General features: G+C 43.7%; 1 protein-coding gene across 1 annotated transcript in view; it reads right to left on the bottom strand.

Moving 5' to 3' along the window:
- Positions 1 to 7,042: 7,042 nt before the first annotated feature.
- The window catches only part of LOC144685587 (protein FAM163B-like), a 30,647-nt gene continuing 21,090 nt past the window's right edge, over positions 7,043 to 16,599 (bottom strand). Inside the window, exons 2-3 of the mRNA XM_078550255.1 lie at positions 15,294 to 15,409; positions 7,043 to 7,916 (exon numbers count right to left, since the gene is read on the bottom strand). Of these exons, the coding sequence (XP_078406381.1) occupies positions 7,560 to 7,916; positions 15,294 to 15,386 (450 nt within the window). The 5' untranslated portion in view covers positions 15,387 to 15,409 and the 3' untranslated portion in view covers positions 7,043 to 7,559. The remainder of the gene's footprint in view (positions 7,917 to 15,293; positions 15,410 to 16,599) is intronic.

Raw genomic sequence — 16,599 nt, 5'->3', positions numbered from 1 at the left:
TAATATCCGACTGAATGGTACTTCAAAAACAGGCATGGGTATTAAAGGTGCTGGTTTGATTATATGTTGAGGTTTACCTACTACCTGACATGTATGACATGTTTTTAAAAATTGCACTACGCCCTTATGAAGTCTTGGCCAGGTAAAATGCCTGTTTATTGATGCTTGGGTTTTCCATATTCCTACATGTCCTGCCATAGGGATTTCATGTGCTACTCGCAATATCTCCTTAAGATATTTGGGTGGTACCACTACCTGATGAACAACCATCCCTTCCTCATCTGCAGGTCTGTGAGGATGGCTCCACTTCTTCATCAAAACTCAATTTTTAATGTAATAGCACTCTGTGCCTGCTTCTGCCTCAGCTTCAGTGTGAGCTGACTGTGCTAACTTGTTTAACTCTGGATCTGCTTTCTGAGCCTCAATTTATAAAGACCTACCAAATTCTTCCTTTGAATCATCCTCATCCTTAAAGAATGTTTTGGCTACTCTAACATCTGCTCGCGTTATTACTTTGACCTCTGGGGGTGGACTTTGTTTAGCCATTGCTGTGGTCACCACACATGATGAAAAAATACCAGGAACTTGTTCTTGTAACTGCTCCATCTTGTTAACCTCCCTCAGACATTCCGTAATAATGGGCGAAGCGAAGCTATAACCTTCACTCCTGCCAAATCATTCCTCAGAAGTAAATCAACTCCATCCACGGGTAATTTCTTAACCACTCCAACAACCACCGATCCAGACAACAAATCACACTCCAATTGCACTTTGTACAATGGAACTGGGATCTACTCTCCACTAACCCCGTTTACCAATACTTTAGCGTTCATTGAACTCTCTGGAGGGAAAACTAGATCCTTCTCCAGCAGAAGAGTTTGAGTAGCACCTGTGTCCCTTAATATAGTTATGGGTTTAGCTGCATCATTTGATGAAAAGGGGATTATCTTTCATTTAGACAAAAACCCCTTTATATCTCTCATCTACCTTATTCACTTCAGCTGCACTCACAGCAGTGTTTATCTCCAGACCCTTGTTTGTAGTTAAAGCTACAATTTGATCCGTGGCATTTTCTTTTTGAGTTCCCTTTTCAGACTCACTCTTACGAACTCCAATAAGTCCCATGGGCTTCCCTCGCAACTTCCAGGATTCTGAATGAACGTGTCCCAATTTATTACAATGGAAACATTTAAAGCCTTTGAGTTTCACCTCCATCCTCAGTACCTTCTTCCTGATCTGGGGAGGAGATCTCAAGGTATTCCCAACTATCTATTCTTTACCCTGGCTACTTGCCTTCCTTTCGCTCTCCCACTTTCTATCCTTTTCAAATTTATGGGGGTGATGAAAAAAGGTTTAGTTTTATGAATCAACTCATAATTATCAGCCATTACTGCTGCCTGTCCAGCAGTTGCAACGCTTTTGTCTTCAACATGGGTTCTCATTACAGAAGATGGGGAGTTTTTAAATTCTGCCAAGAGAACGGTCTCTCTGAGAATTTCATAGGTAGCTGCACAGCAGCAGCAGCGTGTACCATCTACAAGATGCACTGCAGGAATTCACCAAGGCTCCTTAGACAGCACCTTCCAAACCCATGACCATTACCACCTAGAAGGACAACGGCAGCAGATAGATGGGAACACCACCACCTGGAGGTCCCCCTCCAAGTCACTCATCATCCTGACTTGGAAATATATCGCTGTTCCTTCACTGCCGCTGGGTCAAAATCCTGGAACTCCCTTCCTATCAGCACTGTGGGTGTACCTACAACACATGGACTGCAGCGGTTCAAGAAGGCAGCTCACCACCACCTTCGCAAGGGCGATTAGGGATGGGCAATAAATGCTGGCCCAGCCAGCAAAGCCCACACCTGTGAATGAAAAAAAAACTCCTAATGCACATATCCACCTGTCAAAACTACTTTGCTTAATCCTTTCAAATTCAACGTAAGTTTCCTTAAATTTCAAAACTTTTCTCTGTATGCTTCGGGAACCAACTCCTATGCATTCAAAATGGCCTTTTCACCACATCATAATCCCTAGAAACCTCCTCTGACAGTGAAGCATAAATTTCCTGCGCTCTACCTGTCAATTCGCTCTGCATGGGCAATGTCCAGTTTTCCTCTGGCCAGTTCATCTATTTAGCTATCTTCTCAAATGAAATAAAGCATGTTTCAAATCCCTTTCCTCAAACTTTGGAAGAGGTTGTACAAATTTAAATATCTCCCACTGGGTTCTGATCTGGAAATAAGCACTGCCTCACCTACTGGTGTCTCTTTTTTAACTACCAGCATTCTAGGCTGGAATTCTTTTTCTCTTTCCTCCTCTTCTAACTCCTTTTCTTGTTTTTTTTTTCTCTCTCCTGCCTTTCTGCCTGTTCCCTTTGAAATGCCCTTTCTCTATCCTTTTCTGCTACCTCCAGTTCTTTTTTTTTTATCTGCAACTGAAATTGAGCCCATTCCAATGAGCCACCCCTTGGAGGAATCAGTCTCTCGGGTATTCCTTCCAGCTTTAAATGCTTTGCCATCTCTTCGACTATCTCTGCCTTCCTAGTTTTGGCAGGCTATCCTACTCTTAATTTACTTGCTAATTCGATTAACCTGGCTTTTGGGATCCCTTGTAAAATCGTCAGGGACATGTCTTCCACTTCCAGGAAAGCTTTAGCTGTTTCCAGTGCCATCTTATTTTTGACAGTACAAACCTGGTGTTTCCTTTTGGCTTTTATTACTTACTAAATCTACACCCGAATCATTGTTGTCTTTTGTTCCAAAATATCCCAGATGAGCCCCCAAACTTTGTCACGACTCACTGGGGATAGTGCGCTGTAATATCAAGCCCGCGACAAATGTGAAAAAAATTGATCAAGCCACAAGATTGCCACAATTCTACCTAACTGTTTAATTTAGTTGGCAGAATACGAGCACCAGGTTTGTAAACTTAATAAGTAAATAACTTTTTATTGGTAAAAGAAAGAAATATGAACTAACTTCTAACACTATAACTTAAACTCTACCCTCTTCCTAAATCCCTACACACACACACACACACACGACACACAAACCATGGATTTTAAGGGTGAGATCAAACAGTTCAATAGCAGTATTCTGAAGTACAAGTTTCGATGGGTTGATTTGGATTGATGTTGTCCAAATTCCTTTCAGTTCTTGTTGATGACACGAGGTGGTCTTCCAGCACTTTCAGTATTTAGTTCACTGGTTGAGAACTTGCTTTTCAATGTCTCTAACAGTGGTTCTCCCCTTTTCCTTTTTACAGAGTGTTCCTCAGAGAGAGAGCAGATTATAGAGATATGAGCAACAGACATTTTAGATGTTTTCTCTTCACAGGCAAAGAGCTTTCTGCTTTGTGGAATTACTGGAATCTTCCACACAGGAGCAAGAGGTTTTAGGTCTTGTTCCTTTCAGGCTAGGAGCTATTGAGCTGCACTGCCCTCACACAAAACTTGTTCACCTGGTCCGGAGCCAATTAAAATGCTGTTGTCAGGCAGCTCTCTTGGTCCATCTGGCACCATCCTGTCTTTCATGGCACACTCTGTTCCAAGACTGCAACATTATATATATCTCTCATCCTGTTCCAGTGGACATGTCCTTTAAACTGCAGCCATTGTAATTTTAATCCACAGTCCAACAGAAAATAAAAAGATATGTTCTTTACCACATTCCAAATGAAATAAAAAGGTATGTTCTTACAGGGTACAGCAGTTCAACACGAGTGATTTTTATGTCGAGTGTCTAATTCTTCGTTGGATATCTGGAAGACAGCCCCCCCACTCTGCCATCTGTTCATCTCCCGTGGCCATGTGGTATGCCACCCTGCTGATCTCCATTGCTGCTCCCTTCCCTGCTGTCAGGGTGGAGATGACTGGAGGGCCATTCCCTGGTTCTCTAACCCTTCTGGAGTTCTGCACTTTCTCTTGCCAGGGGAGAAAACATAGAGTTTTGAGTATGGGAAATGGATTATGTGGAGAAATCATAAGAAATAGGAGCAGTAGTAGGCCATTCAGCCCATTGAGCCTGCTCTGCAATTCAATAATATCCTGGTTGATCTGATTGTGGCCTTAACTCCATCTACCTGCCCCTTATAACCCTTGACTCCCTTATAGAGCAAATATCTGTCTAACCCAGCCTTGATTAAATTCAATGAGCCAGCCTCCACTGCTCTCTGGGGAAAAGAATTCCAAAGACTAACGACCCTCTAAGAGGAGAAATTCCTCCTCATCTCTGTGTTAAATGGGAGACGTCTTATTTGAAACTGTGTCCCCTAGTTCTGGATTCCCTCACAAGGGGAAATATCCTTTCAGCATCCACCCTGTCAAATCCCCCCAAATTTTTAAGATCACCTCTCATTCTTCTGAACTCCAATGTGTATAGGCCCAATCTGCTCAACCTCTCCTCAACTCCCTTCATCCCAGAAATCAGCCTAGTGAGCTTTCTCTGAATTGCTTCCAGTGCAACTATATCCCTCTTTAAGTAAAGAAACCAAAGCCGTACACTATTCTAGCTGCAGCCTCACCAATAAACTGTTCAGATGCAGCAAGACTTCCCTACCTTTATACTCCATTCCCATTGTAATAAAGGCCAACATTCCATTTGCCTTCCAAAATCCATGCTGTCTCTGCATGCTAGCTTTTTGCGATTCATGTACAAGGATTTCCAGATTCCTCTGCACTGCAGCATTGTGCAGTCTCTCTGCATCTAAATTACACTCTGCTTTCTATTCTCCCTACCAAGTGGACAATCTCACATTTTCTCATGTAATATTCCAACTGCCGGGTATTTTTTGCCCATTCACTTAAACCATCTATATCCCTTTGCAGACTTTTTAGATCCTCCTCACAACTTGCTTTCCTATCTGTGTATCATCAGCAAATTTGGCTACAATACAACCGGTCCCTTAATTGAGTCACTAATATAGATTATAAATAGTTGAGTCTCCAGTACTAATCCCTGTGGCACCCCATTAGTTAGTTTCCCAATCTGAAAATTATCCATTTATCTCAACTCTCAGTTTTCTGGTAGTCAGCCCTCTATCCATGCTAATATATCACCTCCAACACCATGAGCTCTTGTGCAGTAACCTTTTATTGGATGCCTTTTTGAAATCCAAATACACCACATCTACTGGTTCTCCTTTATCCATCCAACATGTTACATTCTCAGAGAACTCTAATAAATTTGTCAAATACCATTTCCCTTTCACAAAACTATGTTGACTCTCCCTGGTTGTATTATGATTTTCTAAATGTTCTGCTGCTGCCTCCTTAATAATGGGTTGTAGCATTTTCCCAATGACAGAAGTTAATCAGATGAGGATGGAATGACAACATTTGTGGAGGTTGAATGTGAGAGATGATTGTGAGATGACAATGTGGGTGCATGTGAGTATTTGCTGCTCAGATGGAGATGTATGGTGCCTCAAGAGAAATAAATGAGTTGAGTTATAAGGTGTGTTGGATTGAAGTGTGCTGTGCTGGAGAGTACTGGGGAATTCAGAGTGTGGGGGTTGTCATTTGAACCTGGGATGCCACTCACCAATTCTGCCCTGATCAGGTCATTGAACCTCTTGCGGCACTGAATCCAGTTCTGAGGGACCACAGCCCAGGGAACATTAATCTGCGGATCCTCTTAGCCTTCAGCGGGGCTTCCAGGGAAGAGTCAAAGAATCAGATGGAGGAGGGGAAGCCTTCCCATGTTGCACTCCTGTTTTTCTGATTGATGAAACCTCAATAATCAATCTGCCATGGAGTCATTCTGATCCATGCCAGGGTATCTTTATATAGAAATACCTCCTTTGACAAGTGTGGGTCATCACCATGTCCGTAGCCTGTGATTATTTGGGAGAGCTGGAAGCTGGATGCCATGGTTGAGTTAAAGAGCCATGGCAAAGTTTGCTCCGCTCAGTTCCCAACTCTCTGCTGGCCTCCCCTCTGCAAGTGGTTAAGAACCATTGAAATTTTGCTCTGTTCTTCAGATGAAGTCAGCCTGGGGAAGCATGTAGATTCGAATGGGAAGTACCCAAGGATGGGAAGAAACTCCAGAGGTAATAAGGCCAGGAAATCTCTGGATACAACTAGATAGGTAAGAGTGGAGTGGAGTGGAGGAGAGGAGTTGGAGGAGGATGGTGTGGCCAACCATACTAAGGGCTGCAAAGAGGCAGAGAATGATGAGGAGGGATACTTTACCACAGTCACATAGGATACGATTTGTGATTTTAGTAAAGGCCATTTAAATACTGTGGCCAGGGCAGAAACCTGATTGAATGGGTTCAACAACAAGTTATGCAAAAGACAGATAAGAATTTGGGAGGTGACAACATGTTTGAGGATTTTAGAGAGGAAAGGGATGTTGGAGATGGGGCCTTGTTTGCAAAAATCAAATAAGTCAAAGTGGTTTTTTTTTAGGGCTGGGGTGATATGAAGGCAGACCTGAAAGGAAGAGGGATATTATCTGTGAGGAGAGAGAGCAATGAACAATATCAGCGAAGATGGGGATCAGGAGGGAAGTTGGGTAGAGAGTAGTTTTGTTGGAAAAGGGTTGACAGAGCAGGAGCTGAATGTCATGGACAGGATGAGCTCAGAGAGGGCATGAGGGGAGATATGAGAGAAACTGGATAAAGGTATGAGTTCAGTTCAAGAACAGTGAGTGAATTTTAAGGGAAAGTATGATGGTGAGGCGGAGGACTGAAGTGGCATGGCAAAGACAACTGATAGGATGGTCTCAATCCTAGTGACAGAGAAGTCTATGAGCTGCTTGTACTTGTTTAGAAGAATTCTGAATGGGCAATTTCAGATTTAGGGCTAAATAAGTAAAAATAAATTTATATTTGAACAATTTAGTGAACAATTTCTATTTCTGGCTATCCTGCCTGCCATTTCTGCCTCTTTCCCAGTTTCCTCCAGGAATTCTCTAAACGTCATTAAAATCCCAAAATAAGAAAACAAAAATATTCATGTGAATCCAAGTCTGATGAAGATGATAGAGTGCTGAACTGTGATTTGTTTTCATTCACAAGGTTCTCTGGTTTATTCATATGACTTGAACAATAATAACCAATCTAAGAAAAGTCTCTAAAAACCAGATCCTAAACAATGTAGAGTTAATCAGCGCTCTTGAGTACATCATTAACCACCCATTAACTTCTGTCACACCATCAGATCATAGATAGAAAAGAAACATTAACATGAACCACTGTCATCCTTATTAAAAATTCACTTCACAATTTATCAGGCCACTTGATAAGAACATAAAAACAGGAGAGGAGTAAACCAAAGAGATGAAATCAGATAGACCTTATCCATTCAAAGATTAAATTAACACATAATGCATTAATAAAACTTTTGTATAAATTATACTTTGTTCTTTATATTCAGGCCATTGGTTTTACAGTGATTGAACCGATTCTGTTTCTATCATTTGGGACTGCAAGAATTTTACTGGTGTTTCAGGAATCGCATTCAATGATTCCATTCATTTCCCATGAAAGATATAAACTAGTGGCCTTGTTTATACAACTGCTGTTGTATAAACCCTTGAGTAACAAACATCTTCATACATCAGTGCTGATACTTCGACTTCTGCTGAAAGCATCTCTTGTCAGCTTGGCCCTGCTCATGGGCAGGTCCTTGGGAATTGTTAGCATTTCCAACTCCTCTTCACTCACAGTGTTATAGCTCACACTCTCACCTCCATTCCCAATCTCTGCAATCTGATGGCTATGGAAGTGTGGCTTGCAGTGGGAACAGAGAGCTCCAGGATGAGAGTGATCCTGGGGGTAGGCTATAGAACTGAAGTTAAGACCATTTCCAGCGCTGTAATTGTAGTAAGCAGCCGGCAGACGTGAGTGCACTGCAAAATCTGGTTCCTCCTCATCACCATCCCATTCCTCCCTCTTGCAGCAATAATACTGTAAAGAAAAAGTAAGACTTGCAATTACAACACCTAAAGATCCCAGAACAACTCATCACCAATCAAGTACTGTAATAATGCAGCAGTCAATTTCTGCACATCAAGCTCCCACAGACAGAAACATAGCACACAGCACACAGCTCTACAGAAGCTAATGCATCAGGTGCTGGACAGTGCTTTGAATTCTGATATTCTGTGTAGTTACAAACTTATGGCAGACAGATAGAAAAAGGCTATCTGGCCCAGTGAGCCTGCTCCATTCAGTCACATCAAGTTGCCACCTACTAGTTACTTCTGCCCAATGCTATGTATTTTTCCATAGGCAGAAGAGGAAAAAATATCAGAGGCAAGCATACCAGGGCTGCACTCAAGATGTATAATTTACAAACAGCATTAACAAAATTATGCAAAGAAATGGAATTAGGACCCCAGCCCTACCTCACCAAGGTCTCTCTCGATGCTTCCACTGTCTCTGGTTTGTCAGACTGCTTGTCCAACATTCGTTATTGGATGGGCAGAAATTTCCTGCACCTAAATATTGGGGGTCCAGAAGCTACTCTCTCCAGTCCCTGCCACAAACTCCTTTCCCTGGTACCAACAGTGTCCTCCTCCCCAGCCACTGTCTGCCCCATTTCTGCCCCACCTCAGTGCATCTACTGATGAAACACTCATCCATGCTTTTGTTAGCTCCAGGCTTAGATATATCAATGCTCTCCTGGGCAGCCACCTATATACACAGCATCCCCCAGAAACTTGAACTAAACCAAAACTCTGCTGACCATTTCCTAATCCACCACAAACCCTGTTCCCTAGCCATTGACTCCATCCCTCTCATGACAACTGTCTGAAGCTGAACCTGACTGTTCACAACCTTGGTATCATATTTGGCTATTGTGGTGACCTTTGACCCGGAACCAGTAAAGTAAGGAACATTTGTCTGTGAAATCTAATTGTTTTTAAGAATGTTTGGAAAGGATTTTTACAAGTTTGCATCAATTGTAAAAGGATAAATTGTAATTTTCTTGCTTAATAAGAAATACTAGTCCATGTAACCTGGCAGCCCTTGACCTGAAAGCAGTAACAACAGGAAGGAAGCGCAGACCAAAAGCTATGTGACAAGGCATGTGTAAAGGAAAGCTGCAGACACAAAGAAGAGCTACAAGCAGAGGAGTTGGAGGTTGAAGGTGATCAGTGCTCAGATGCACACAAAGAGCAAATCTCTCAGGAGGAGGTCAGTTTTTCTGTTTAGCAGAAAAGACAAGTACTGTGTGAATTGGCTAAAAGGACATAAAACCCGGAAAGCTGTGTGAATAGCTCAGAGGTGCTACAGAGCTGGATGTTTTCCCAGAAGTAGCCAAACTGTGAACCGCGGTGTTATTGGTTGGTCGGTTAAAAAGGAATGTTGGAAAGCTACACCATCAGGACTGTTGTGACCCAAGGGAGACAGTAGAAGTGTGCCTCGCTGATGATAATTGTATCCATGAAACTTTAAGGTGAAAGCTGTTAGGCAGAACTCCTGACCTACCTTCAATACTGTGAATAAAAAACAACATATTGTAGAACTGTGTAGCTATGTTGTGCCACATTTGCGTGGGGAATGATGCGGGTAAGATGTATCTTTGTTGTATCAATTTTTTAAAATAAAATTTACAGTTTGATTTGAAATATCACCTGGCTGTTAATTCACGTGTAATTTGTATTTGTTCTGATTCGTGTTAAAGTAAAAACTGCAAAAAATGGAATTTTGTTGGTGCTTTTGTCATTTGGAGATCATTCAGTAAATTTGGTTATTTTGGTTTCCAGTTTCTATACAGGGATCGTAAAACTGTGATGAACATTCTAAATCTGCTCCAAAACCAAGACCGCCTACTTGCAGCACTGTAACATTGCCCTAACTATACTCTGCCTCAGTCCACATGCTGCTGAAACTCACATCCATACCTTTGTTACCTCCAGATTTGACTATTCCAATACGAATATATGAACGTCTACAGACTCCCTTTTATCCACAGCACATGTGACTCCTTTGAAGAGCTCAAATAAATTGGTTAAACATGATTTCCCTTTCACAAAACCATACTGACTCTTCCCAATTACCTTGAGTTTATTAAATGCCTAGCTGTAGCCTCCTTAATGATCGATACTAACATCTTCCCCACGACAGACGTCAAGCTAACTGGCCTACAGTTTCCTGTTTTCTGCCTCCCTCCCTTCTTGAATAAAGGGGTTATATTTGCTACTTTTCAATCTGATGGAACCTTTCCAGGATCTAGGGAATTTTGCAAAATTAACATTAAGGCATTGACTACCTCATTAGCCACCTCTTTTAAGACCCTAGGATGAAGTCCATCAGGACCCGGAGAGTTGCCAGCTGCAGCTCCATCAGTTTGCTCAGTACCACTTCCCCAGTGATTTCAATTTCACCAGGTTTCCTTCTCCATTCTACCTCCTGGTTCACAGCTATTGCTGCAACGTTTTTTGTGGGGAGGTGATGGCGTAGTCGTATTGTCACTGGACTAGTGATCCAGAGACCCAGTGGAATGCTCTGGGCACTCAGGCTCAAATCCCACCACGGCAGATGGTGGAATTTGAATTCAATAAAAACCTGGAATTAAAAGTCTAATGATGACCATGAAACCATTGTCGACTGTTGTAAAAACCCATCTGGTTCACTAATGTCCTATAGGGAAAGAAATCTGTCATCCTTACCTGGTCTGGCCTACACATGACTCCAGACCCACAGCAATGTGGATGACTCTTAAATGCCCTCTGAAATGGCCGAGCAAGCCACTTAGTTATATCAAACCACTACAAAGTCACAAAATAGGAATGAAACCGGACAGACCACCCGGCATCGACCTAGGCACCGGAAATGACAACAGCAAACTCAGCCCTGTCGACACTGCAAAGTCCTTCCTACTAACATTTGGGGGCTGGTGCCAAAATTGGGAGAGCTGTCTCACAGACTAGTCAAGCAACAGCCTGACGTAGTCATCCTCACGGAATCATACCTTACAGATATTGTCCCGGGCTCCACCATCACCATCCTTGGGCATGTCCTGTCCCACCGGCAGGACAGACCCAGCAGAGGTGGCGGCACAGTGGTATACAGTCGGGTGGGAGTTGCCCTGGGAGTCTCAACAACGGCTCTGGACCTTATGAAGTCTCATGGTATCAGTTCAAACCTGAGCAAGGAAACCTCCTGCTGATTACCATGTACTGCCCTCCCTCAGCTGATGAATCAGTGCTCTTCCATGTTGAACATCATTTGGAGAAGGACTGAGGGTGGCAAGGGCGCAGAATGTACTCTGGGTGGGGACTTCAATGTCCATCACCAAGAGTGGCTCAGTTGCACCACTACTGACCGAGCTGGCCGAGTCCTAAATGACATAACTGCTAGACTGGGTCTGCGGCAGGTGGTGAGGGAACCAACAAGAGGGAAAAACATACTTGACCTCATCCTCATCAACCTGCCTGCCGCAAATGCATCTGTCCATGACAGTATCGGTAGGAGTGACCACTACACAGTCACAGTGGAGACAAAGTCCCGCCTTCATTTTGAGGATACCCTCCATCGTGTTGTGTGGCACTACCACCGTGCTAAATTGGATAGATTTCGGACAGACTGGGCATCCATGAGGCACTGTGGGCCATCAGCAGCAGCAGAATTGTACTCAAACACAATCTGTAACATCATGGCCCGGTATATCCCCCACTCTATCATTACCACCAAGCCAGGGGATCAACCCTGGTTCAATGAAGAGTGCAGGAGGGCATGCCAGGAGCAGCACCAGGCATACCTAAAAATGAGGTCTCAACCAGGTGAAGCTATAACACAGGACTACTTGTGTGCCAAACAGCATAAGGAGCAAGTGATAGAGCTAAGCAATCCCACAACTTATGGATCAGATCTAAGCTCTGCAGTCCTGCCACATCCAGTTGTGAATGGTGGTGGACAATTAAACAACTCACTGGTGGAGGAGGCTCCACAAATATCCCCATCCTCAATGATGGGGGCGCCCAGCACATCAGTGCAAAAGATAAAGCCGAAGCATTCGCAACAATCTTCAGCCAGAAGTGCCAAGTGGATGATCCATCTTGGCCTCCTCTGGAGTCCCCAGCATCACAGATGCCAGTCTTCAGCCAATTCGATTCAGTCCACATGATATCAAGAAACAGCTGAAAAACCTGGATGCTGCAAAGGCTATGGGCCCTGACAATATTCCGGCAATAATACTGAAGACTTGTGCTCCAGAACTTGCTGCGCCCCTAGCCAAGCTGTTCCAGTACAGCTACAACACTGGCATCTACCCGGCTATGTGAAGAATTGCCCAGGTATGTCCTGTACACAAAAAGCAGGACAAATCCAACCAGGTCAATTATCGCCCCATCAGTCTACTTTCCATCATTAGTAAAGTAATAGAAGGGGCCATCAACAGTGCTATCAAGCGGTACTTGCTTAGCAATAACCTGCTCACTGATGCCCAGTTTGGGTTCTGCCAGGGCCGTTCAGCTCCTGACCTCATTACAGCCTTAGTTCAAACATGGACAAAAAAGAGCTGAACTCCTGAGGTGAGGTGAGAGTCACTGCCCTTGACGTCAAGGCAGCATTTGACCGAGTGTGGCATCAAGGAGCCCTAGCAAAACTGGAGTCAATGGGAATCATGGGGAAAACTCTCCGCTGGCTGCAGTCATACCTAGCACAAAGGAAGATGGTTCTGGTTGTTGGAGGTCAGTCATCTCAGCTCCCAGGACATCACTGCAGGAGTTCCTCAGGACAGTGTCCTGGGCCCAACCATCTTCAGCTGCTTCATCAATGATCTTCCTTCCATCATAAGTTCAGAAGTGGGGATGTTCGCTGATGATTGCACAATGTTCAGCACCATTCATGACTCCTCAGATGCTGAAGCAGTCCATGTCCAAATGCAGCAATGCCTGGACAATATCCAGGCTTGGGTTGACAAGTGGCAAGTAACATTTGCGCCACACAAGTGTCAGGCAATGACCATCTCCAACAAGACAGAATCCATCCATCGCCCCTTGATGTTCAATGGCATTACCATCACTGAATCCCCCACTATCAAAATCCTGGGGGTTACCATTGACCAGAAACAGAACTGGACTAGCCATATAAATACTGTGGCTACCAGAGCAGGTCAGAGGCTAGGTATTGTGTGGCAAATAACTCACCTCCTGACTTCCCAAAGCCTGTCCACCATCTACAAGGCACAAGTCAGGAATGCGATGGAATACTCCCCACTTGCCTGGATGAGTGCAGCTCCCACAACGCTGAAGAAGGACAAAGCAGCCCGCTTGATTGGCGCCACATCCACAAACATTCACTCCCTCCACCACCGATGCACAGTAGCAACAGTGTGTACCATCTACAAGATGCACTGCAGAAAATCACCAAGGCTCCTGAGACAGCACCTTCCAAACCCACGACCACTACCATCTAGAAGGACAAGGGCAGCAGATAGATGGGAACACCACCGCCTGGAGGTTCCCCTCCAAGTAACTCACCATCCTGACTTGGAAATATATCGCTGTTCCTTCACTGTCGCTGGGTCAAAGTCCTGGAACTCCCTCCCTAACAGCACTGTGGGTGTACCTACACCACATGCACTGCAGTGGTTCAAGAAGGCAGCTCACCACCACCTTCTCAAGGGCAACTAGGCATGGGCAATAAATGCTGGCCCAGCCAGCGAGGTCCACATTCTGTGAATGAATGAAAAAAAGAGAATTCCAAAGTCGCACAACCCTGAGAGAAAAAGTTTCTCCTCATCTTTGTCCGAAAAGGGCAACCCCTAATTTTAAAACAGTGGCCCCTAGTTCTGGACACAAGAGGAAACATCCTTTCGATGTCCACCTTGTCAAGGCCATTCAGGATCTTGTATACTTCAATCAAATCACCCCTCGCTCTTCTAAACTCCAGTGGAAACAAGCCCAGTCTGTCCAACCTTTCCTCATAAGACAACTCACTCATTCCAGGTATCAATCTAGTAAACCTCCTCTGAACCACCTCCAATGCATTTACATCCTTCCTTAAATAAGGAGACCAAAACTGCACACAGTATTCGAGGTGCGGTCTCACCAATGCCCTGTATAACTGAAGCATAACATCCTTACTTTTATGTTCAACCCCTCTTATAATAAAGGATAGATTTCCATTCGCCTTCTTAATTACTCGCAATACCTGCATACTAACTTTTTGTGACTCGTACTAGAACACCTAGATCCTTCTGCACCTCGGAATTCTGCAGCTGTTCTCTGTTTAAGTAATACTCTGCTTTTTTATTCTTCCAGCTAAAGTGAACTACTTCACATTTTCCCACATTAAACTCCATCTGCTAGATTTTTGCCAACTCACTCAACCCATCTATATTCTGCGACCTCCTCATGTCCTCTTCACAACATACTTTCCTACCTATCTTTGTGTTATCTGCAAATTTAGCTCCCATGTCTTCACTCCCCTCATCTAAGTCATTGATGTAAATTGTAAAAAGGTGAGGCCCCTGTACAGACCCTTACGTGACTCCACTCGTCACATCCTGCCAATCCGAAAATGACCCATTTATGCATACTCTGCTTTCTACCAACCAGCCAATCTTCTATCCGTGCTAATATGTCAACCCGTACATCATGTGCTTTTATTTTCCGCAATAACCTTTGATGTGGCAGCTTATCAATTGTCTTCTGGAAGTCTACAGGTTCCCCTTTATCCATAGCGCATGTTACTCCTTCAAAGAACTCCAATAAATTGGTTAAACAAGATTTCCCTTTCACTAAACCATGCTGACTGTTTAGTATTACCTTGAGTTTTTCTAAGTGCCCAGCTATAACCTCGTTAAAGATTGATTCTAACACCTTCCCTACAATAGACATCAAGCTAACTGGCCTACAGTTTCCTGTTTTCAGCTTCCCTCCCTTCTTGAATAGAGGGGTTATATTTGCTACTTTCCAGTCTGATGGAAACTTACCTTCCCTAAACTTCTCTTCCTCTCTCCCCTCCTTTGGTATCCTCCTTCAAACCTACCTCTTTCCCAAGCTTTTGATCACCCCACCCCCCACCTCAATAACTTCTCGTCACCTCAGCTTGCCTCTCACAGATTGGCTCATCAATGTTCCCAGAGAAACTTTCTTCTCCCAAAGGGGGCTGCCATGGAGTTAAAATCAAGCCCTAAATATTTCTAAGATACACTTACCTTAAACTTTATACGTTTTGTATATTTCAACACAACAAGAAAACATGTGGTTTTACCCCCAGCTACCATTCCATGGCTGTTTTTTGGGGAACGGGAATGGACTATAAAACATTGGGTTTATTTGTTTAAGATGGCTTTACTTTAGGCCTGCAGGTTATCCTAACACTGACCTGCAGGCGGCAATAACACAACACGATGATTATACAGAGCAGAATAACTGTAGCCAATATTCCACCTGTGATGACCACAGTCCCGGCTGTCATTCGACCAGCTCTCCATTAACAACCTGTAAAAGAGAGGACAGGAAATTCAAGGAGAGAGTGAGGCAGTGACAGCTTTCGACAAAAGGAGAATATTAAACTTTGAAATTAAGAGAGGAAAGCTCCAAATATTAATGTTCTGTCAGGAATAATCCCAGCATTCCTAGCAATGGGCAATCTGATATTCCCAACAATGGTCAATCCAGCCATCCCCAGAAATGGTCAATCCATCCACTCCCAGCAATGGTCAATCCGGTATTCTCGACAATGGTCAATCCGGTATTCTCGACAATGGTCAATCCGGTATTCTCAAAATGGTCAATCCGACCATTCCAGCAATGGTAAATCCATCCATTCCCAACAATGCTCAATTCGCCATTCCTAACTGGCCAATCTGTCTATTCCCAAAAATGATCAATCTGGCCATTGCCAACAATGGTCAATCCGGCCATTCTCAGCAACGGTCAATCTGGCCATTCACAAAAATATTCAATCCAGCCGTTGCCAAAAATGGTCAAACTGGCCATTCCCAAAAATTATCTTGCATTCCCAACAATAGTCATTCTGGTATTCCCAAAAATGGTCAATCTGGTATTCCCAATAATGGTCATTCTGATATTCCCAACAATGGTCAATCCAGCCATTCCCAAAAATGGTCAATTCGGCATTCCCAACAATGGTCAAGATGGGCATTCTCAGCAATTATTGTCCAGCATTCCCAATGGTCAATCCAGCCAATCCCAAAAATAGTCTATCCAGTATTCCCACCAATGATTAATCCGGCAGATCCCTAAAATGGTCAATCAGGTATTCCCACCAATGGTCAGTCTGGCCCTTCCCAAAAATGGTCGATCCGCCATTCCCAAAAAAGTTCAATCCAGCCATTCCCTGAAATGGTTAATTCAGTCATTCCCAGCCAGGAGGCCGCTCTGCCCACTGATAGAAGGAATGATATCTGGAGTGTGCTGTACCTGGAGTGGTAGATCCCTGGGAGTGTTCATGAACTATTCCAATTTTATAAAATACATTCCAGTTTTTGTTTACTTTTTCTCAATATGACAGTTTGTAGTTTCCCCAAATCACCACATTCTTCACTGTCGGCTTTTTCTGTGGCGGTTGGTGATCAGAAAATAAAGGTGCTGGGATGGCAATCTTAGCTCGGGACACGGTGCAGTCAGGTACTGGAAAAGAGGCTTCTAATTGCAAATAAATCAGT

The sequence above is a fragment of the Cetorhinus maximus genome, chromosome 10, assembly GCF_964194155.1.
Source record: "Cetorhinus maximus chromosome 10, sCetMax3.hap1.1, whole genome shotgun sequence".
Classification (NCBI taxonomy): domain Eukaryota; kingdom Metazoa; phylum Chordata; class Chondrichthyes; order Lamniformes; family Cetorhinidae; genus Cetorhinus; species Cetorhinus maximus.
This window is presented reverse-complemented; position numbering and strand designations above follow the sequence as displayed.